The 22633-nt window shown below is 36.0% G+C and overlaps 3 protein-coding genes across 10 annotated transcripts in view; 2 read left to right on the top strand and 1 right to left on the bottom strand.

Moving 5' to 3' along the window:
- Positions 1-3248, bottom strand: part of LOC107225469 (protein furry) — a 107662-nt gene extending 104414 nt beyond the window's left edge. For 2 of the 8 annotated variants that reach the window (XM_046730055.1, XM_046730058.1), the window contains exons 1-7: positions 3010-3231; positions 2351-2424; positions 2211-2252; positions 1047-1223; positions 662-849; positions 328-527; positions 35-244 (exon numbers count right to left, since the gene is read on the bottom strand). In XM_046730055.1, coding sequence (XP_046586011.1) covers positions 35-244; positions 328-527; positions 662-849; positions 1047-1223; positions 2211-2252; positions 2351-2393 — 860 coding nt within the window. In that variant the 5' untranslated portion in view covers positions 2394-2424; positions 3010-3231. Of the gene's footprint in view, positions 1-34; positions 245-327; positions 528-661; positions 850-1046; positions 1224-1437; positions 1722-2210; positions 2253-2350; positions 2425-2760; positions 2977-3009 lie in introns of those variants that run through there. The other 6 variants (XM_046730062.1, XM_046730061.1, XM_046730059.1 and 3 more) reach the window with 6 other exon arrangements.
- Positions 3249-4083: 835 nt separating this feature from the next.
- Positions 4084-10708, top strand: LOC107225472 (chromosome-associated kinesin KIF4). The gene is made up of 14 exons (XM_046730063.1): positions 4084-4342; positions 4820-5045; positions 5320-5758; positions 6353-6618; positions 6873-7325; positions 7413-7800; positions 7990-8356; positions 8473-8779; positions 8994-9130; positions 9197-9373; positions 9466-9630; positions 9922-10107; positions 10328-10395; positions 10624-10708. The coding sequence occupies exons 2-14, from the start codon at positions 4820-4822 to the stop codon at positions 10688-10690; spliced, it is 3246 nt and encodes a 1081-aa protein (XP_046586019.1). The 5' UTR covers positions 4084-4342; the 3' UTR covers positions 10691-10708.
- A 681-nt stretch (positions 10709-11389) lies between these two features.
- On the top strand, positions 11390-22615 carry LOC107225468 (small subunit processome component 20 homolog). The gene is made up of 11 exons (XM_015665952.2): positions 11390-11555; positions 11649-11929; positions 12034-17232; positions 17311-17566; positions 17653-18258; positions 18489-19052; positions 19151-19333; positions 19637-19976; positions 20786-21219; positions 21366-21635; positions 21749-22615. The coding sequence occupies exons 1-11, from the start codon at positions 11511-11513 to the stop codon at positions 21896-21898; spliced, it is 8328 nt and encodes a 2775-aa protein (XP_015521438.1). The 5' UTR covers positions 11390-11510; the 3' UTR covers positions 21899-22615.
- Positions 22616-22633: the final 18 nt, after the last annotated feature.

Below are 22633 nucleotides of genomic sequence, written 5' to 3'. Positions count from 1 at the left end.
CTTTGACTTAAGAACAAATATCTGTATTGCTCACCCCTCTCTGTACTTGAAATGCTTAAAAGCTATGTTTTCGATATGGGATACAAGATCCTCGTGTCCTGGATGAAAAGGAAGCTGACGAAGAACTTCAATCAGCATCAAACAGAATATAAATTCCACCGCCAGATCTCTACGTTCCTGCAGCAACTCAGGCTCGCTTCTTTCGACCGTCTCCACGCTTCCTGATACTATTGTATACATTATGCTGTAAAAGTTATAAATTTATATTTCGGAAATTCAGATAAACTCACATTACTCCATTTCTAAGGCAGTCATTATTAACCGTACCTTTTTCCTCTTTGATCTTCTTTTCCAGCTGCAGGTTTCTTCTGCTCTGTTCCATGATCGACCAATTGACGGTCGTACCAGTTGAAAAGCGCACGCAATATCGATGGAAGGCAATGCTCAGCAACTGAACCGAACGCAGAGAGGAGTTGATCAAATTGCGCGTCTTCTCCTCTTTGTAATACTTTTGAAAGCGATTTCTCCTGATTAAAAATTAAACATTTTACATATGTGAATTTATTTTTGTAACTATGCGTTTCGGTCATAAAATACAGAACAGAACTCTTTTTTAAGGTGAATTCATATCACGCCATCAATAATTTCAAAGAATACTCACCTGTGGTTCAGTCATTACTGCTTCCATCTTTTTTTCAGCTTGCATAGTAAAATCTGCAAATAGCATTCTCATCACATATTCCCCTGGCCTCATGTCCATGTCTCCAATCTGCTGCGGTCTTACTGTTTCTTTCTGAGCACCCCAAGGTAGCACTACCGTAACTGCGCTTACTCTGCTAGAAGTTGATTCTGTGAAAGAAATTTCAACAATGGAATAAGTATATGAATCGATGCATGTATACTTCTAATTCAAACGCCGGATAATTTATTTTTAACAATGTTCATCTGGTAAAAATAGCTACTTTTACAATGACTTAAATAAATAAAACACATTGTAGAAATGACGTTTGATAATTTAATGTGACATTTATACAAATAGTACTTACCGTTCCCAGAAACCGAAGTACTCGCTGTGTGTATACTAGCAGCATCGCTACTCTCTCCTTGTGTAGATCCGTGAATTGTGAGCACATCCTGATTCAAGCCTCGAATTATCTGAGGTGTAATTTCGGTCAACCCTTCCTGTAGAGTTCCACTTGTTATTGTCACTGGTTCTACCGCCTCTGTAAAATCCGCCAAAAACAAACCACTTTAATTTGCGCTCCTTGCTAGATTTCACATTTTCAACAATAAAAGCGATGATGATGAAACTTTTGATTTTGAATAATGGAAAGGATATAAATTACAATTATGTAAAATATATGCATATATGCAATTTATTCATATGTATATGTATGTATATATTTTGTATTCTTTGACTGTGAGTTAATTTGAAACCTGATTATATAGTCTTGAAATTCTTGAAGTAAAAACTTCTCACAAAAGTTTTTGATTGTCTGATTAAGCGATTGAGAACAAATAATGTTTATAGAGATGTTTAGTAGGTAGGTAGGTCAAGTTCGTAAATAAGAATAACAAGGGTGGCACACTAAAGGGAAAATGATGAAACCAAACCAGATTTGAAGCCCTGCTTCGTATCGTAATAGATGCCCACATAATTCCTTAACTTGATTACACCAAATGTAAAGCCTGACACAGTACAGTAGAGATAGGACAGTGTGCGGATATCCATCTGAGCTTTTGGTGGAACAATAAAATATGTGTTGCAATGATAAATATTCGTACGAATTAAAATCGTAATTTACGAATCGGAGGGGAAAAAGAGTTATACAATGCGTAAGCGAACAAATACGAAATAGAGCACTGTTTATGCATTACCAAATATAGTAAAAATTCGTTCTTGAATTACTGTGTCCAGAGATGGATGGAGAAATAGATACTTCGAAAGCAGAACACCACTGGAACTAAGTGAAGTCACGCATGCATAATAATGTCTGAAAAATTCGGGTGAACCGATCGAAGAAAACGGACACAGTAAAAAAAAACTATTTTTTTATTACGTATAGAATACTTAACGAATACCAGTGCGAGAAAAATGTGCCTGACAGAATAGACAGGCATTGAATAACATTATCATCATCACTTTCTTGATGGAACATGCAATTTATTCATAGATCGCATAATTTTTATTAGCGATTGTTGTCATTTACCGGTTTGTATCTCTTCGCCGGTAGTCGGTTGATTTTCTCCCCCTGTAAAATAAACACACAATAATAACGGGTTTCTGATACATTAACTTTGTCATGCTTGACAAAGACCTATTTTTTAATATGGGATCACTTTATCAAACCTTCTGTCATGTCTTCAATGTTCGCCTCTCTTTCAGGCAACATCTTCACTCTGAGTCGTTACTTCAGACCATAGCTGTAAAATATTATTTCCCATTTAATCATACGATATAGTGAAGATTTTTGTGTATTCTAAATTACTGTGCAAATAATCTAATATTTCATAAACGAAATTCTTAATGCCAGGAGTCAATTAGCGCTGTTGCAAATTCGCATATCTACGTTTAATTTCCAGATAAAAAAGGCAATAAATTTGTGCAGTTTTAGAGTAAAAGAAATATCTGCTAACGCTATCATCGTTCATTATTTACGATTAAGAGTCTACCGATCCTAAATAATACGAGTTTATAGCAAAAAAAACAGAATAATGATTGACACAGAGATGTAAGAATGATAAATTTATGTGTCGTACTTTGACGTGCATACCTACGATGACAGAGTTACAAAAGTCTCAAGTGGTGACTCATGACGCCTGACAAGTTTAAAATTATAAACATAATCGAATTACTGCGTTGTAAACGAGATATCTGATCACCGACATAACCTCACGTGTCAACAGGGCAATTCCGGGTTAGGTGCGGAAACTCAAGAACTAAAAGTTGTGCCACTAGCCAGTGAGAACGACGAAAATTTTGCGAGGATTGAAAACACCGCTACTTACCTTGCCACAACAATCATTCGTTTGCAAAGTAATTGTCGTATATTTTTCACGGTTTTGACGTTTGATTTTTGACAGAGCCCCAGAGTTGCTCCCACTCGGTTCAATTCCACGGTTTCCTCATTTGGATGCCCCCTTGTCCGGAACAATAGGAATAATTCGAGCGTTCGTTGAAACTTCAAGACGCTGGTTGCCTCCAATTCGAATGATTAATAATTATTCACGATCAAATATTGTACATCTGTAATACGTTGCCTCATTCTTCAGCAATAAACTATTCACTTAACGAATTATCACTCATATCCACATCCATTAATCTAATTTTTCCTTTAATACATGATTGTTAGCCGTAATGACAAGACATAACTGTGGCAATTTCATAAACTACAATTCTTCGATCTATACCTATCTCAACAGCTTTAAAACATGTTTTAAGACCGCTATAAGACTGAGAATAGGCACGGCTTTTTTTCTAGCCGCGGAAGCGAAAAGAACACGTATAAGTCAGCGGGTTATATGAACTGAAAAATTTCGAACAAACTGCGAATGTACACGAGTACAGATTGATTGGGAAAAACAATTTACCATAATTAACATGTGAAAAATAGTCATTTGAAATTTTTCGAGGAACGTAAGATCGATCTTGCAAGTATTCTCCGTGGATTGGCCTACTGGAGATACCACGTAAAAAAAAACGCGCCAGGTGCTCTACCGCTTGCGGTGATGTGGAAACGAGCATAAGTGAACTTATTTTTACTGGTCAAATACTAAAATAATGTAATTTATCAAATGACAATTTTATTCTTGCGTAAATTCAACTCACTGTCAATAAAACTCCTACTTCGATAACGTGTAACGCATGTGCAATCGTAATACCTTCGGATTTCTCTAGTTTAGTCAGAGTGAATTCTATGTAAATACATTTTTCTGTTTAATAAATTTCATTTCTTAGTTAAAGTCAACAAGGTGCTGAGTAACCGTGCGAGACAGATGGAAATACGTTGTTGACCGTCCGTGGTTTTGAAATCTGTTTCCGTCTCTCTGGCTCAGCCCGAATCCCTCGATAGCAGCGACACTCGTGGTCACTAGGCGAAACGGCCGGTGCTTCCAGTTGGCAACACTGATGAACAACCTGTCCCCTCTACCTGCCTGTCGACAAACGAAAATTTCAAATGTACAACGGTACAACGGTCGGAAAGTGATTTCAATGCGAGTGACATGAAAGCTTGAGAGAAAGAGCAGGAAAAATTAGTACGGCCGGACCGTGAGTTTCTAATGAAGAGTGGGTGAATTGTAAAAAAGAGAGAAATATATTTGAATTCTGAAAAGCATTAAGGTAAGATTATCGCAAGTTAATTCATAGCTACGATAATTTTGATGAAGTTTATAATCGGAATGAATCAGAACTGTGCAGTTAAAAGCAACATACCTTTTCACTGATTTTACCTTTATCTGGTTTCTTTAATAGCTGTAATTTTTTCACATAATTGCGCGAGCATTAGCCCTTTGTCTTTTTCAGTGGACATACGTTTCAGAAATTCATGACAAAAACTTTACTCATCAAATTTTTTCTTCTACGGAATACAATTTGTCAGTAGTTGCAATACTTGTTTGACAAAATATATATGTTGAAGACTGTACCGTCATCTAAGTATATTTTCTAGTCGAAAAAGTGTAGCTAAAGTAAATGAAACAAGATGCGTGTAATTTTCGTTTTCGTTTCTAATTTTATAGGCTAAATGAGGCTAAAGTGGTTTTCTGCTGTTGCAAATCAATGTTTGTTAATTAATTTTCATCTTGACATATTTTATAGATGGTTGATGCTGCGATCAAAGTAGCCCTAAGGATCAGACCTTTGGTTGAAACAGAGATTGAGAAAGGCTGCCAGACCTGCGTCGCAACCGTGCGTGGCCAACCACAGGTTCAGGTGCTGGGTACCGAGAAAGCCTTTACGTTTAATCACATATTTCCTCCTGAAGTTAACCAGGAAACATTTTATAATACAGCAGTCAAAGGAATGATAAATAATCTCTTCCAAGGTAAAAATATCAAAGACTTACAGTTGCTCACGCTTTTTAATTTTTCAACTTACTCTTATAAAACCTATATTTCTCAACCATGTCAATTTGTTTCGCCATCATATTTTGCATCACTCATTCCATACTATTAGTTGCAAAACCATCTACTCGCAGCAGTGTTATGGCATTAATTATCTGTATGTCAAAACCAGAATCTACAATTTTCCTTTCCTACTGTTTTTAAAATCATTATATGGCTCTTTATCTTGACTACATGAACGTGTTTATTTGGTAGGATATAACGTAACTATATTGGCATATGGCCAAACTGGAAGTGGTAAAACCCATTCCATGGGGACGTGTTATAAAGGAGGTAATGAAGAGCTTGGTATCATTCCTCGTGCAATAAATGACATTTTCCAAATTGTGGAACAAAAATCAGACTGCAATTTCGAAATCACTGTCTCCTTCATGGAACTTTATCAAGAGCAACTTTACGACCTGCTCTCCCAAAAATCCCGAGAAAACTCTGTTGTCGATATTCGTGAAGATACACAAGGCATAAAAATACCTGGCTTGACTGAAATCAAAGTTGAAAATTCCACTGCGACTTTTCAGTGCCTTAGTCAAGGTTCGCTGGGTCGAGCCACTGGAGCAACAGCAATGAATTCGCAAAGTAGCAGGAGCCATGCCATATTTACTGTCAACATACGTCAAGAGAAAAAGGATGATGTGTAAGGATTTAATTTACTTTACTTTATTAGCTTGATCTGTTGGCACTGAGAATCTCTTCTCACAGTCATTGATCAATATACTTATTGTTAGATTAATGTCTAGAAATGATTATTCTATACAATGTACAAAGAATTATTCACATATACTTGACAAGTTGACCGATCGTTAAAACGACATCTGAGTTTGAACATCAAAATTCTCAAATTTCAAATGCCATTGTTTATTTCGAAATGGATTTCACAGAAAGATATTAAAATTAATTTTTTATTTTATAAAACTTGTCACCAATCTTACCCAAATTAAAAAGAACTCAATTTTGATCATGAAAAAGTACGTATTCTTAGTGCGTTCTCCTTACTTCTGACACTACAAAAACTCAAATTAGTCTAGTCATTTTATGATAGGAGTAAAATTTCATCAATAAACATCACATAAGCAAAGAATTGTGAAAATCTATTTATCGAATTATTGGTAAAACCAATATTTTGGTGTTTAGAAGTCGTACTGCCAAAACATGATAAAAATTTGCTCTCGTGGTTCGGTGTGTTGTTGAAGAAAAACAATTTAAGAACATCTAACAATTTTTGAAACAGTAACTCTGCTACAACAGCAAAGTTTCATCTGGTAGACCTTGCTGGTTCAGAACGCAGCAAAAAAACTAAAGCCACCGGTGAGAGATTCAAAGAAGGCGTAAATATAAATAAAGGTCTCCTCGCTTTGGGTAATGTGATCTCACAATTGGGAGACGGAACTTCCGGGAGCTATGTTGGATATCGTGATAGCAAATTGACCAGGTTGTTGCAAGACTCACTAGGCGGAAACTCCATGACTCTAATTATCGCGTGTATCAGTCCTGCAGGTCAGTATGTGAAGTATTAAGAAAAGTAGCTCCATTCAGGACCTTATTTTCCATGAACAAAAGCCACATACTAATATTGGAATTTCATTTGACAAAAAACATTCTTTTTTGGTCGAAAATATTTCTTTTGGAAAACTACACAACTGTGTGTACAATATGTAGGCTGTAAAAAGATATAATTTTATGACTAAAGTGGGAAACTTTGCTTTAATCTTTCAAATTAATCTGGAACAAATCTGATTTTCTATATCCAGACTACAACCTCGATGAGACTTTAAGTACACTGCGATATGCTGACAGAGCAAGAAGAATAAAGAATAAGCCGATTGTGAATCAAGATCCACACGCTGCTGAAGTAAATAGGTTAAATAAGTTAATTCAAGAATTGAGATTGGCTCTTCTTTCACAAGGAAATACAGTAAATGGTGAAAACGCTTGCCCACCTGAGCATAAAGAACTGCAAGCAAAAATACAAATAATGCAAGTCAAAAATAGGGATCTAACTGAACAACTCCACGCAAATCTAATTGAATTTTTGCATATGAGCGAACGTGCTGATCTGGCAGAAAGTGCCAGTGAAACTCTTAGAAAAAACATTGCTGACCTCGTAAAAGAATTTAAGCAAGTTATTGATGACTTCGACGCAAATCCCAATGGCACTGAAGAACATCGATCGGCATTGAAAATCATATACAATAAAATTTTAGGTGTGATTCAACTTCGATTACTTCATGCAGTTCCGTTAGTATGTAGTGTGAAAACTGACAAACTCTTTTCATTCCTTTCTTTTTTAGAGTTTCAAAGCGATCAAGAGAAGACAGCAAGGGAAATTTTAAGTCACGAATTATCAACAGAGAAACAATTTGTTAATCATGATTCGGCTGATACTAATTTTGCGGATGAAAATTCTGATGATACCGAAACTGGAGGAGTAGATCTGGATGTAAAACAAGAGGAGCATACGTTGCAACAGGCTGAGAGGAAAGATGAAGTGAGAAATATAAACAGAGAATTAGCTTTGAAAGAAGAATTGGTTGCAAAACTTATAGCAAACTCTACGCAAATGGTTGAATATTCAAAGGAAATGCAGGAAATGGAATCCGAAATAAAAAAACTGCAGGCGGAAAAAGATGATCTCCAAAAAGTTTTGGTATCAGTTCAATCTAACAATGCTAGCTCCAAGTAAGAAATCACACATTACTTGTATACTTTCATATTACTATTATTAACTGCATGTAAAGACCAATCTTTAGTTTGGTAAATTCCGAAAGTTGGTCGTATAACTTGTTAGTGAAAGAATGAAATATTTCACAGTACCAAAGACTTGTTATGGCACAGTTCTTTTTTCATTCGATTTTCATTTCGTTTCAGACTCGCAGAAACACGTCGCAAAAAAGTTCAAGAGCTTGAGAAGAAGATATCTGAATTATCTCGCAAATGTATGCAGCAGGGAACGGTTATCAAAATGAAAGAAAAGTCCGAGGCTAAGATAAAAAGTCTGCTCACTGAAATTCAATCAATGAAACGATACAAAGTAAAACTTATGCAGCTGATGCGATCCGAAAGTGAAAAATTCAGACAGTGGAAGCTCACAAGAGAACAGGAGGTTAGAAAATTAAAAGATCAAGACAGGAAGCGACAACACCAAATTGTTCGGATGGAAACACAGCATAGTAAACAGCAGAACGTTCTTAAACGTAAAGTGGAAGAAGCCTGCGCAATCAATAAGAGACTGAAAGTAAGTATCTCAAAATACCCAGTGTCGCCTAACATCCAGTCAAATGTTTCGAATTCCTTTTAATGTCGAGCATTTTTTATCTTTCATTTTAATCCTCATACTCATCAAAAACGCAGGAAGCCCTGGAGAAGCAGAGTAAGGCTCAACAGAAGCGAGACAAGGCGGGCAATACTGTCGGCATACAAGCTTGGGTAACTCAAGAACTTGAAGTGCTCACTAGTACAATAGACGCTGAGCGTTCGTTGGAACGACTAATGCAAGATAGAGCGTTACTCACAACAACCTTGACGAAAATTAAAGCAAATAAAGATAAATATGATGCAGCCACCTATGTGAAACAAATTTCCGAACTCACTGAAGATTTACAGTTACGCAGTGCACAAATTGCCGACCTGCAGCAAAAGATTCTTACTTCTGATCAAGGTAATCAAAGTTAACTTCACCGTGAAACAAAGTATAAATGAAGTTGTCTATATGTCATCTGAAAAATATACTTAATGTATCACTCGAGGAGAAATTAGGTACTTATACTATCTAGACATCAAACGATGTGATATTTCGTAAATATCTAAGTAACTTATATTCAAGTAACAATAATTGTTGAATTTTTGGTCATTATCTTATCTTTTTATTTCAGAAAACAAGACTAAAACCCGGTGGAATCAAATACAGACAATGACAGATGCAAAGTGTGCTTTGAAGACCGTGTTTGATATTGCAGCTGAAAAAAGTCGAAGCCAGTATGCCAAAACCTATCAATACGATGAACTGATGGTGTGTATTATAAACAGTAATAAATTCGCAGTTATTTACTTTTTATTTGTTATACAACGGTTATAGGAAGAGTGTGATGCTCTTAGAATGAAAAATCGACAAATGGAACTCCAACAAAAAGAGCAAATTTTGAAACAGAGAGAACGAGAGGCAAAGCTGAATGCGGAACACGAAGAAGTGGTAGCCCACCTGCTTGGTCAACTCCGCGGAGTTAAACCCGTAGCAGAACCTCAATTATGCAATGTAATTTTTTTGAAATTATTATATGAAATATGTTCTCTTCATAATGTATCTATTTCATGTATCTATTCGATTTTTTAAAACTTCGTATACAGGTATCTCTAAAGGAGAAAAAACCATCAACCAAAGAATACCCAACACCAGATGCTGAACATTACGAAGACTATCCATTCACAGATGATAGCTTGTTGGAAGATGATGTCGAAAAAGATCCAGATTGGACCAAAACGCCTCTGTTTAGTCGGATTAGCAAAATCATGGTAAGCATTTCGTTACTCCCAAATATGGTCTTCCACTATACATTGCGACAGAAGATTTCAATAAATGCTTTGCTAAATAAAATTTTCCAATATAATTGTGAAATGTAAATATCAGTGACAATAGAGGTTTTCACCCGATATAAATTCCATTTCTCAGTCAAATATCAACTTTCTGAAGCCTACTTTTTATGGAAAGTGGAAAACGAATGAATCTGTGCTTGTTTGATAATTAAGCAGTTTACCTGAATATTGTCCCGGTACATTTTGCTATTTACGCTTCCCAATTTACAGAGCTCTGCTGCAGAATCCCGTCCAAACGCTGGAATTATTGGTTCAAAGCGATCATCAGACGGTGATATAAAATGTGCTTGCAAATCCAAGTGCCACACGCGTTTATGCACTTGCCGGAAAAATGACCTAGCGTGTATAAACTGCAATTGCAACCCGGAAATATGTTGCAACAGAGACCAAGAAAACGTAACGTTTCTTCTACATATTTTCGAAATTCTTCTTTTTTTAGTTATAAAATGAAAACTTGATCATTAATCAATGATTTTTTTCCCCTTCCATTTTAATAATCTACAAGAAAAATACTTTGACTTGCACGTATTAAAGAATGGTGTTCCTAAACCAAATTTATATTAGTGATAAAAAAAAATCTGATAACCCCTATCAGTAACTATTATTCCAATTTCAGATCAGACGAACCATCCTGTTTCCAGATGTTACCAAGGATGATAGTGATGACTCATTTAAGAAACCAATGTAAGCAAATACACAATGATTATTGTAGATCTTAATAATTTGTAGAAGTAGATACTTCTGTCGGAAAATTTTACCGCCTAATATCATTGACTTATTTCCTTTTTTAAGATCCTTTTTCATTTAGATTCACGCAGTTTTTCTTACCTTATGAATTTACGGTTTTAATTTCATTAGAATGATGATGAAATCATTTGTGTCATGATTTGTAATAAGATAATTTTGTTCCAGCGAAACGAATACATTACCACCTAAGCCCAAGAGATCGAAACCTCAGGACCAAACCATCGAAATCTAAAACACTGCGACAATCATAGAAAAAGAAGAGGATTTCTGTCGAAGGTCAAGCGCATAATTTTATCAACTAAACGAAACACTGTGAATAATCTTGTACATTTCTAATTCATGTTTTTACCTAAAGGACTAGATATAATAAAATGTAGCTCAATTAAATTTGACATTAATGAATAAGTTACATGTTTATTCTTCATTTTCTCCTTATTGAACATTTATATTTTTATCTCAGTACAACAACTTATGACGCTTAGCAAGCATAAAGGTTAAAGGTAAGTAAATGAAACTATACGCTTTTTTACATAAGCATTGTGTATTCAAAATTATCTCTTCATAATGCAGGTATTTCAACAAATTTTTAAGTAGTCAACTAAGCTTGAAATTATAGACATGTTTAAAGTAGCTTTATAATACATAATATTATGACTTGATTCCACAACTATTGATGTATTTTTTCGTCCTCAGTAGATCTTGCATCTCTTTTGATTCTAACAAATAGAGTTGCTTTGACCTTTATCTTGCGATAACTGAGTACTTGGGATAGTGTTTAGTTCAAAATTCCCTTGTAACATCCCGTGAATATCCCTCTCCAGCAAAACCCGAGGAATTATTTTTAAATTGAACTCACGTGCAGCGCCACTGTAGCAGATTCTGGACTCATGTATTGGACTAATTTCATGCCGGCGTGAACGAAGCGTCAACCACGTGGGTGCTGTGTGTTTGTTGCAAAGAAAGTGAGGTGTTAATAACTGTCAAATTGATTATCAATTCACAAAACTATCATATGAGTTACAAGACGACTGAATTGAATAAACTTATTAATAATGAAGAATAAACCGACCCGTCATAAGGAATCAAACACCTTTAAGGTCAGTTGAAGTGAACATTTAGCACTACAGAAGAACTACCCTAACCTAGTCTAACCTTAATTTGTAACGTGCATGCTTCTTTTTCTTCCGTAGTTTAAGCCCTTCTCGGAGCGCATAGCTGACATAGATGTTGATGTATTTCATCGGGTATCCCATCGCAATGAGGCGGAAAGTGATGAGGTGGAAACACATTTTTACCAATGTCTCCACAAATGGAGCGTTCTTAACCTCACAGAGAATTATACAAATTTGAAAAAAGAACTTCGCGGCATTGTCACGCTGCCACAACTGTTGAACAGCAAAGAACACGTTATCGATGCTCTTTTGAAATATCTCAGATTGAAGGATACTCTGTGTCTACAGCCGATACTCGAGTAAGTACCATGCATGCTATTGTTTCGTAAATTAGTATCAGAAAGGCAGGTCTTCTCAATCAATTCATTTCCAAGATATTGACCATTCCTTTTTATTTTTGTAGATTAGTAATCGCTGCTGCACGAGATCTTCAGAAAGAATTCTATGAGTACTTTCCTCAATTCTTGACAGTGATAATAGATTTGCTACATACAAACGATGCTGAGCAGCTGGAATATACTTTCACAACATTGGCTTACCTATTTAAATTCTTGTGGCGGTACTTGATCAAGAATGTCGATGCTGTGTTTGATTTGTTGTTACCATTACTTGCTGAGTCAAAACCAACTTACATCAATGATTTTGCTGCCGAAAGTTTTGCATTTGTAGTAAGGAAAGTCAAAGATAAGGACGCATTTTTAGAACTGCTAATCAATGCTTTGGAAAAAAGACCAGATGGAGTATCAGGGTGCGGAAAACTATTATTTCAAGTCATCCAAGGAACGACTGGTCAGTTTCATTCCTGCGCTGAACAAATGTTGACGCTTTACATTGGCAGCCTAAAAAATGAGTCCATAGATAAGCAAATGTTATACAGCATTCTTCAACAAGTTGTACAGTGCTTAGTCAACTCCATTCATCCACAAAAAAGTGAGATTTTTTGGAATGTTTCTCTTCGATTGGCAGATCTGTTTTTAGAGAACTATGAAAAATCAAGTGGAGATACGGATGAATTAAAAACGGAAAAAGAGAATGCACTGTTCCTACTCCATAGTTTATTGTTAGAAGCCGTTAATCATAGAGATGGACGAATGCTTGTTCATCCCAATCAATTGATAAATGAGCTGGTCAAAGCACTCGATTTCTTTGAAAATAAGGAAACGACTGTAGGTGGTGACAAAGTAATCGTGAAGGGCTTGGCTAAACTTTCTGGATCAGTTCTTTTGGCTCAAAACGTAAAACTTACTCAGGAGTATTCGAATAAACTTGTACGAAAGATATTGGCCATACGAGATATTGAGATTTTGCTTTCAGTAGTGGAACAACTAATTTCTTATTCGTCATTCGAAACATTGGTATTACCACATTTCATGACCTACAGTTTTCAGACTGGCTTCAACAGCAATATTTTGCGACTTTTTTCTAAAATAATCACTGTCAAATCACCTCTTTGTCTTAATGGTACAAAATTGAAAGAATGGACCAGATACAATTTGAATATCCGTAATATTCCAGGTGAAAGTTTAAATCATATGCAAAATATTTTAACAGCTCTGAATGATAATGCACCGACAGAAGATTCACTGCGATTGTTGATAACGTTACCTCACTTGAGCCCTGTGCCGAAGATTTGTGAAGAAACATTGTTAGAAGCTACAAAAAATATTTATGGAAAGTTGAAAACATTCGTCGATATTAATTCAGACCTGAAGCTTGACTTGTTAAGTTTCATTTTCCTCTTGGCGATTGAATCTGTTGCACACATTCTACAGCCAAACGAATTTTATGAGTATATTACTAAACATGACATAAATTTGTCTATACTGATAGATAAGTATTCGACGGTGAGAAGTATACTTTGTGCTGTTGATTTGTGCTTGTCGCACATTGTCGATTCAGAAATTGGCAATAATCTGATAAATATAGATCTGTTTAATTCACTAAATGAAAGTTTGGCACCATTATTAGGATCTCCGTACCATAAAGACAGACTTGTGATAGCCCACATTTATTCTTTATTCAGTAATGTTAAAGATATTTTGGCCACAAATGATCAAAGTGATAAAAACTTCTTGGCATTACCATATTTAGCTGAGGCTGAGCCGTCAACAGTCCATTGTTATAGAGATAAATTGCTACCTCTACAAGGTCTTGCGTTTGAAAGAATTCTACTAAGTAACTTTGATTCAAAGTATTTGAAATTTCCTATATATTGTCTGTTTGGAAATTTGTATGTAAATTTTTCATTGCTATGGGATCCAATAATGAAATTAATTGCATCGTACGCGCACAAGCAATGCGATTCATTTTGGCCAATATTTATATCAAAATTGGAAAGTGCCAAGACACAAGGCGAATCGGAAACCACCAGTTTGCTCACGTTTGATTGTGACGTTACTTCCACGCTCTTGTTTCAAGTTTTTGATAATGAGGACAAACCTGATTACAATAACTACAGTTTACTTCTTTGGAAGTGTATGTCATTATTTTCTGACTTTTGTGAAATGAAAAATAGGGATTTGACTGGAATATTCATTGATTTCGTTGAGAGTAACTTTTTCAAATCCAACAGCGAAGATGCTAAATCTTGGAGTATTAAGAAACATGAAGGTGATAATGAATTGGCAAATCAAATTGTCCAGGAAACTGAAGATGATGATGAAATAGATCATGAGAAAGCCACCAAAAATGATTTAGCAACGAATAAAATATCGTTTGACGGTAAACATAAAATCAAGCTTCTCTTGGCACAGATGGAAATATTTTCAAAGGTAAAAAATCCAAGAACTTTGTACCGAGAAGCCGATATGTATAAAATTTATTTAGAATTACTTGCCTCCAAAAATAGTGAAGTTCAGAAATCTGCTCTAAACTGTCTGTTCACTTACAAACACAAGTATCTAGTACCGTACAAGGAGCATCTATATAATCTAATAGATGAAAAAAGTTTGAAGAATGAGTTAGCTTTGTTTAAAATAGATAAAGAAAGTAACATGATACAAGACGATCACAGAGAAGCATTGCTGCCGATTCTTATGAGGATAATATATGCTAAAATGGTGATGAGGACAGGAATGAGAACCGGAGGAAAGGCTGGTGGTCTTGTTAGAAGAACTATTGTACTACGATTTCTGGCTGGAACTCAAGAAGACGAGATGATGACATTCATTAGCATGGCCTTTAAGCTTTTTCATAAATATGTACCGATAGCTTCCGAAGAAGAACTCAATTTGAATGAAATGGTGAGAGATGTGGTTAATAATCTAGATCTATCCAACATCATTCCGCCAAAACGACTACAAAGCTCCGTGAATTTACTGGCAATTGTAATCGAACAATTTGGTGGCAAAATGTCGAGTAAATTGCTACCTCGTTTGTTGGGGATACTAATTTGTATACTAGCACAAGTAACTGGAATATCACACCGTTCGAACGACGTTCATCCCGGATACATGTCTTCGATAAGAAATCTGCGTACCAGTTGTATGAACATACTATCTAGGTTCTTTTCTCATTATGAAAGCTACGAATGGACTGAAAGTGAAATAGATGCGCTGTTTGCTGTAGCAGTGTTTCCATGGCTCGAAAAGTTACCAATCGAAGGTATCCACAGTCCAACGGCACTCTTGAAACTCTTCATAGCTTGGAGCCAGAATCCAAGGTACTATCCCTTGTTCGCAAAACATTTCGAAAATAATTTGACGCTGACACCGCTGCCATATGTTATACAATTATTATTGGGGCCTAAAACGCACGGTTCTGTGATAAACGCGATATTGGAAATGATTGAGAAAATGCTGACGCTGCAGGATTACGGTGCAATTGATAATAATGTGAATCAAATGGACGTCGACGCAAAGTTTTTCCCAATAATATTGATCAATAATATGCTGGAAGTCAAGCAAAATAGCACCCGTTGTCGCACAGATAATATCAATTACGGATCAGCTCTGCTACTGCCTCACGTACCAAATATATTAGAATATATAAAAAAGAAGTTAAACAAGAGTAACAAGGGAGTGAACAAAATCGAACTGGTTGTATTATCGCGTATATCCGAATTTGTTGAAGACTCCGAAACATGCGATACTCTGTTGACATTGCTTCTGCCAATTCTTGTTAAAAAAGCGACAACTGGTGCAAGTGAAGAGATTGTCGTTCAGCTGGTTTCCACCATCTTTAATCTTATGAAGATCGTTGAACACCCAGAGAAGCACTTACGACTTATTGTTCCGCTTACCGGTGCGATTACAGCTGTATCAGCTAGAAAATCCTTGATGCGATTGTACAATATTATATCAGAAGGATCATCGGAACAACACCGTGATCTTATGATACGCAACTGTAAACTGCTTGTCGAGTTGAACGCCTGGGACAGTAAGTGGATCGATCAACCAGATTTTGATAAAAGGCTAGAGGCGTTCAAGGAAGTAAACACGTTACTGGAGGAAGATGCTCTCACACTTGAGTTTGGCGCGGCAATAATATACAATTGCTTTTTCTTTTTGAAAACTGAGAAAGATCTAGCACTGAGAGATTTGTCAGGGCAGTGTTTAAAAACAATTGCTCCGAAGTTGGTCAGAAAGTACAAGGACAGGCACTTAGAAAAGAATTATCTAATCGATGAAACCATTTTGTCAATTGTGCGGATGGGCATTCGGGATAAAAATGAAATTGTACGCAACCAGTCTATTGCTCTTCTGGGCCAATTAGCAATGGAATGTTCCGATGTTCATCCAGTGCTCCGAGATCTTCATCCGCTGAGTAATAAGGCTGATCCAGAAGTGGACGTTTTTGAAAACTTGCAACACTTGCAATTACACAGAAAAGCACGAGCACTGCTCAAGTTTTGCTCCATTGCAAAAACCTGGACGAGATCTCCAAATCCAAAAACATTGACGCAATTTATACTACCTCTTGCGTCGTCCTACTTGTGCTCTGAATCTTTTGTAAATAAAAATAGTATCGTTGACGCTGCGATCGAAACAGTCGGCACTGTCTGTAGACTGTTACCCTGGCATCAGTACGAAGTTGTCCTCAAATACTATCTAGATAAATTGAGATCTTCAGTTGAATTTCAAAAACAAACAATAAGAATTGTTGTTGCAATACTAGATGCGTTCCATTACAATCTTTCAAAGTACAAGGAACCCGCAAGCTCTGTAATCGCTATAGTGAATACAGAGGATGTGAAAGAGCCGGATCCATTACCCAGTTACGACGAGGGTAGTGTGCTTGATAGCATTCCGGATATGGATGAAAAGTTGGACGAATCATTGGCGGATGATGCGAAAAATCTTGATGAATCGGAGCCGAAAAGTGGCAATAATTCACAGATAAATATACCAGCAATGCAAAGAGAGCTGTTTCTTTCACAATTTGCTGCCAGAAGACTAGTATTCGGCATATCGAAGGTCTTGTTGCCTCAGTTAAATCGGTCAATCATGGCACGCACGCAACACGAGAACAGCCACAAGGTAAACAGGAAAAAGACTGGCTTCGAAAGGGAGGAAGAAGAAATTATGCGAGTGCCAATTGCGCTTGCTGTTGTTAAGCTACTTCAAAAGTTACCGCCAGGTGTACTGGAGGAAAATTTACCTGGGTAATTAATCATCAGATTTGTTCAGTTCCAGTCATATTCATACAACAGTTGTCTTTATGCCGATTATTTGTTTTTTAGCATCCTGATGAAGTTGTGCACATTTCTTAAGTCTCGGTTGGACTCTGTCAGACGTATTACACGTGAAACTATGCAAAAAATAATGATAACTTTGGGGCCTGAGTATCTGCGTCATTTACTCAAAGAGATGAACAACATATTGACAAAGGGTTTTCAAGTACACGTTCTTGTGTATACCATTCATGCTGTACTTGTTTCGTTGAAACCATACTACAAACCTCTTCATATTAACGAGAATTTGCACAGCATTTTATCGGTAAGAATATTATCCGAGACTTGATTGTTATTTTTGCTCTGGCATTGAGTCGTTATTGGAACCTATATTCAATTTTTGCATTACAGGTATGCAAGGTTGATCTGTTTGGCCTAACTGGAGAAGAAAAAGAGATCGCTGGTATTGTAAAGAATGTTTCCGAAGCGAAGTCAACTAAAAGTTTTGACATCTTTCATATATTAGCTCAATTTATAACCGAATCATGCTTACTCGATCTGGTTATGCCATTGAAGAATGCATTAATCAAAACACACTCCTACAAAATTATCCGTAAAGTAGTCGAGTGCTTGAGACAGGTAGTTTTGGGTCTGGCTGATAATACTTTCATTGAAATAAACAAAATGCTAACATTTCTCTATGGCGTTATATCTGAAAGTATACCTGATCTCTTGCTTGCAACTAAACCTAAACAAGTAACTGAAAGAGAAGCTGAAATAAAGGCACGCCAAAAGCCTGACTGCTTGATCATCGTACCTGAACCAAAGAATAGAATGGGTGTAAAAGCCCAGGCGAAAACTTCTAGCAATACCAATGCTCACATTATGGTGGAGTTTGGCCTACGACTGTACCATATTCTGTTGAAACGAGATCGCATATCAGCGCCGGAACTGGAATCCTACTTGGACCCTGTCGTATCCATATTGAGTGATTGTTTAAAGTCTCAGCACGTCAAGGTAAATAATCATTCTTCATTAATTTGAACTCTAAGAATTTCATGTAGTACCTATCGAAGACTTGAGTAAGAAAATACATTGCTCTTACATAACGGCAAGATTTTATATAAAAATTTACAAGCCTTACGACTTGGAATAGTAACGGATTTCTTCTATCAAACTTCAATCAGATAGGTTTTTAGTAGAACAATATTTCATAAGTCGCTTAAAACAAGTAATTTTTTTTCCAGCTGACTACGCTTGCCCTTCAATGCCTGAATTGGATCCTAAAAACAGATCTTCCATCGGTAAAGACTTACGTTACAGAAATTTGTTCTTCGATGTTCAATATACTGCACAAATATGCTGCTGCTGGATTAAGCAAAGGAGACAACTTCGATCTTGTAACGGCAGCGTTTAAGTGCATGTCTGTGCTTGTACGAGATGTGAAAGACTTTACAATAAATTCAGAACAGTTGAAAATACTTATTCTCTACGCTGAACAAGATTTACACGATTACGATAAGCAAGGAACTGCGTTTACTTTACTCAGGGCTATACTAAGTCGAAAATTAATTATCCCAGAGATGCACGATGTAATGGAGAAAGTTGCCAAGCTGAGTGTAACGTCAGAATTAGACCATGTCCGGCAACAAGCACGTTCTATATTTCATATATTCCTCATGGAATATCCACTAGGAAAGTTCCTCGAAAAACATCTTTCCTTTTACCTAACGCAGTTGAGTTATGAAGTAAAGTCAGGAAGACTAAGCGCGTTGGAAATGATACATGGCATTATCACAGGATTTCCACTGGTAAGACTTTATGGCTCTTTCATTATTCCTATTTTTATAACATTGATTAAAAAATCATGATCAAAGTTGCATACTAGTTTTCTTTCTGCTAATTTCAGACGGTTCTATCGCAACACTCCGGTTTGTTCTTTTTGATGATCGGTGCAAGGCTAGCGAATGACGAAGATCCGGATTGCAGAAAACTCTGTGCCAAATGTATCAAGGAAATGATTACTCGACTACCGCATAACGATAAGAACAAATTATTTGATATCATACTCCTGTGGTTAAAGGAAGTTAAGGTAATGTATCACGATTTAGTTTCTTTTACACCACACAAGTAAAATTCTCAATGCAAAAATAAAGATTTAAGCATGAAATTCTAATTTTAAAATTCACATTCATTGCTATTATTGAAAATTGCATATCAAACAATTCAGAACAAAAAAATTGAGCTTGCAAAATATGATAATATGATATTCTAAATAACAATTGTTCTTTCGACACTATGGCCTCAAAGCAGAATCCCCTGAAAAATGTTTAAGCGATGGATTGTGCATAAATTGTACTTATCAGGTATTACTGAAGTTTATTGATTTGTATAGGTTTCCCATAGACGACTAGCAGCACAGCTTTGTGGTATTTTCATTACCGTGGAGAAACAGGAATTTGAATCACGTCTTGCCAAGCTGCTTCCACTTGTACTGAAACAGTTTAATGATACTGACTCTGATGATTCAGAACCAGGTCGATTTGTGAGGATAAAAAAACAGGACATTTCAAATTCAGACGATTTTCGAAAGGATAAAAAGAAACTTGGCGATTCAGAACGAATGAGAGACCACCACTTGTTCCAAGTTTTACAGATGTTCTTAAAATTATCATCCAATTGTCCTAGTTTTTTGAAAGATGAAAAATACGAAGATGCCGTGTGCATATTAGCTGGTGAGCGTTTTTGACTTTGTTCCTTTAACGTTTGTCACACAAATGATATGCATGAAGTGAAATACTGAACATATGATCGTTCTTCATAATCCATAAATGAAAAATGTGGGTATTTTAATGTATAGGGCAATTTTTTTTCATCACATTTTTCAATTATTGTTAAGAGGCTCGGTAAAAAGGCACAGACTTTCATTCCTAGTTTATTTTGTTTAGAGTTAAAAGTTCTTTTAACCCTTGGAAATATTACAAAGTACATCACAGTCTGAAGTATAATGTCCTAAACCACGACTAAAAATTATTAACAACTGGTCCCAATATTATACTAATTTTATCGGAGTTATAAGAATGTTATGTCTGTTATGGACTATTGAATGGGTTCCTTCCTATACAAAGCAACCACACCTAAAGGCTGTTGATAAGGTGTTGAATAATGATTGATGTGTGTCGAAAGGCATTTAAAAAAAAAATGGATTCGAACATAATTTGATGAATACAATTATAAAAAAAAAAAAAAGTAAGGGATCGCACATAGCTGAATTGGTACTTTTCAGCTATGTGCAAGCCCGAGGAGACGTGAAAGATAGAGGGACAAGATGAGAAGTATGAGATTACAGTTAAGAGATAAAAGTAGTGGTCCGTCAAACTGCCGGACGCATCAAAAACTTGATAATTTTCTAGAGTCCTTGAACAGTTCTCTATAAAAACAAAACAAAAGAAACAACTCTGTGACTAATACTTGTACTTTATAAAGAAGAAGTTTGTTTCTTTTATTGATCTGATAAATGGACTTATAATTTTTTAAATTACAGCACACAGCCAATCGTTACTGGCACATCCTCATCTGTGGGTTCGTTTAGCAGCAGCTCAGCTAATTGGATTTATTTTGGCTGCTATTGACGTTGAAAAAGTAGCTGATGCTCTTGAAAACCCAGAGAGTTATGCTGATCAGAAAGGCTACATTTATTCGGACCCAGTTGCTACAATGAAAAGCTTAGCTCTGGACTTGGCTGCACAGTTGCAACCAGAACTTGTATTTGAAGATCTAGCTGATCAGGTGGTGAAAAACCTAATATTTGTTGCTCGAGCTTTAAAATCTTTTCACATTAAAGGCGGGAAAAAACCTGACAATCATTCTTCCACCTCAGAAAGTGATGGCGACAGAATATCACTTTTTTGGCTTGTCAAGAGAATGCGAAAAATTGTAAATGTGGAAGTTACTCAGTCACCCAAATCTACCGCCATGGTACGTAGTAGGAAATATTCTTATTATGCACGCATATCTCTAATTATGCGATAGTTGTTTGAAACTTTTGGTAAACCAAAAGAACTCTAATAAGTAAAATCCAATAAGTAGGAACTTGAAATTGACAGTGAATTCCACACTTTCAGAGAACTGCAGTATTCAAGTGGACCGCAGGGGTAGTAGCAACTATATCTGTGGAAAATTTGAATCCAGTATTGTTTCATTTGATGTCACCGCTGGTTAGAGAAATGACCACAACTGAGGAAAGCAATGCTCCATTACGTCATTTGGCTAAAGACGTTGCAACAATGATAAAGAAAAGTTTAGGAAGTGAAGAGTATATGAAACTATTGAGCAAAGTTCAACAAAAATTGGACACCAAAAGAGCTGAGCAAAAGAAATCGCGAACACAAGAAGTAATACATGCGTATTCTTATTGTACTTCTCTTCTATTTTCTTCTGATATTTTCGTCCTTTGTCTTCTGATACAAGTTCACAGTAACACTCTACTTTAAATTTTTCATTTCAGTTTATTACGGACCCGGAATTAGCCGCCAAGCGAAAAATTGCAAGACAGCAAAAGAAAAAGGAGGCAAAAAAACGGAAAATGGAAACTATGAAGGGTCGGAAATCGTTTGGAAAAAAACCACGAAGGGAAGTCAATTTTGATGCTTCGTAGTGTATTATACCGTGATCTTGTAAATAAGTAAATTATCCATTTTTTTTTTCTTTTGTAAAGAAAATATGTATATATCACACATCGGTGCATTGAATCTTTGTAAAACTTGCATGTTTAATGCTGAACCATTCTGGATGACAAAAAAATTGAGGTAAATCGAGATATTGACTGATATTTAAAAATGATAACTACCAACTTTCACAAATTGTAACCTCTTTCTGTATCTAGTAGGCAGATTATACGTAATAGGAGACTCGCATTGACCAACAAATCATGTTCAGCCATGTATGCTAATTTTCTGATTCGTTCATCTGCGTCGCAGGTCAGTGTCACATTCCCAAAAGTTTTACGTGACAAAAGACTACCGGTAAGATAAGGAACAAAGCCAGAGAATTGTGATGTTCATAAATCATTAGCTAATTTTATTTCTTCATTCTTTTATTCTTATGGCATTGGTCATCAAATCACTGATTTACGACTGTTACATTCGCTGAGGAAAGATAAACAGAATTCGAAAATAGAAATCTGACAACGACCTCATTCTAATAAGCGTTACAGTTGCTGTTCAGTTTTTACCCCTTATATTATTAAAATTTTCATATCCACTTTTCACCAAATACTTGCACAATTCATATATGACGTATAAAACCTTCACAGAAATCTGACTGAGACCTCCGTAACAACGAGGCAGTTAAGCGTTATTATTGGTGAATTAAAGTACACGGAAAAAAGAAC

Source organism: Neodiprion lecontei, chromosome 2 (assembly GCF_021901455.1).
Source record: "Neodiprion lecontei isolate iyNeoLeco1 chromosome 2, iyNeoLeco1.1, whole genome shotgun sequence".
Taxonomy (NCBI): Eukaryota; Metazoa; Arthropoda; class Insecta; order Hymenoptera; family Diprionidae; genus Neodiprion; species Neodiprion lecontei.
Note: the sequence above shows the minus strand (reverse complement) of the source record. Positions and strands in the feature narration are given on the sequence as shown.

Coding starts and splice junctions, on each gene's coding strand:
- LOC107225472 (XM_046730063.1), top strand. CDS start 4,820: ATGGTTGATGCTGCGATCAAAGTAGCCCTAAGGATCAGACCTTTGGTT. Junction 7,326..7,412: donor CATATACAATAAAATTTTAG/GTGTGATTCAAC, acceptor TTTCTTTTTTAG/AGTTTCAAAGCGATCAAGAG. Junction 10,396..10,623: donor GACTCATTTAAGAAACCAAT/GTAAGCAAATAC, acceptor ATTTTGTTCCAG/CGAAACGAATACATTACCAC.
- LOC107225468 (XM_015665952.2), top strand. CDS start 11,511: ATGAAGAATAAACCGACCCGTCATAAGGAATCAAACACCTTTAAG. Junction 19,977..20,785: donor TGCCGTGTGCATATTAGCTG/GTGAGCGTTTTT, acceptor TTTAAATTACAG/CACACAGCCAATCGTTACTG. Junction 21,220..21,365: donor CACCCAAATCTACCGCCATG/GTACGTAGTAGG, acceptor CCACACTTTCAG/AGAACTGCAGTATTCAAGTG.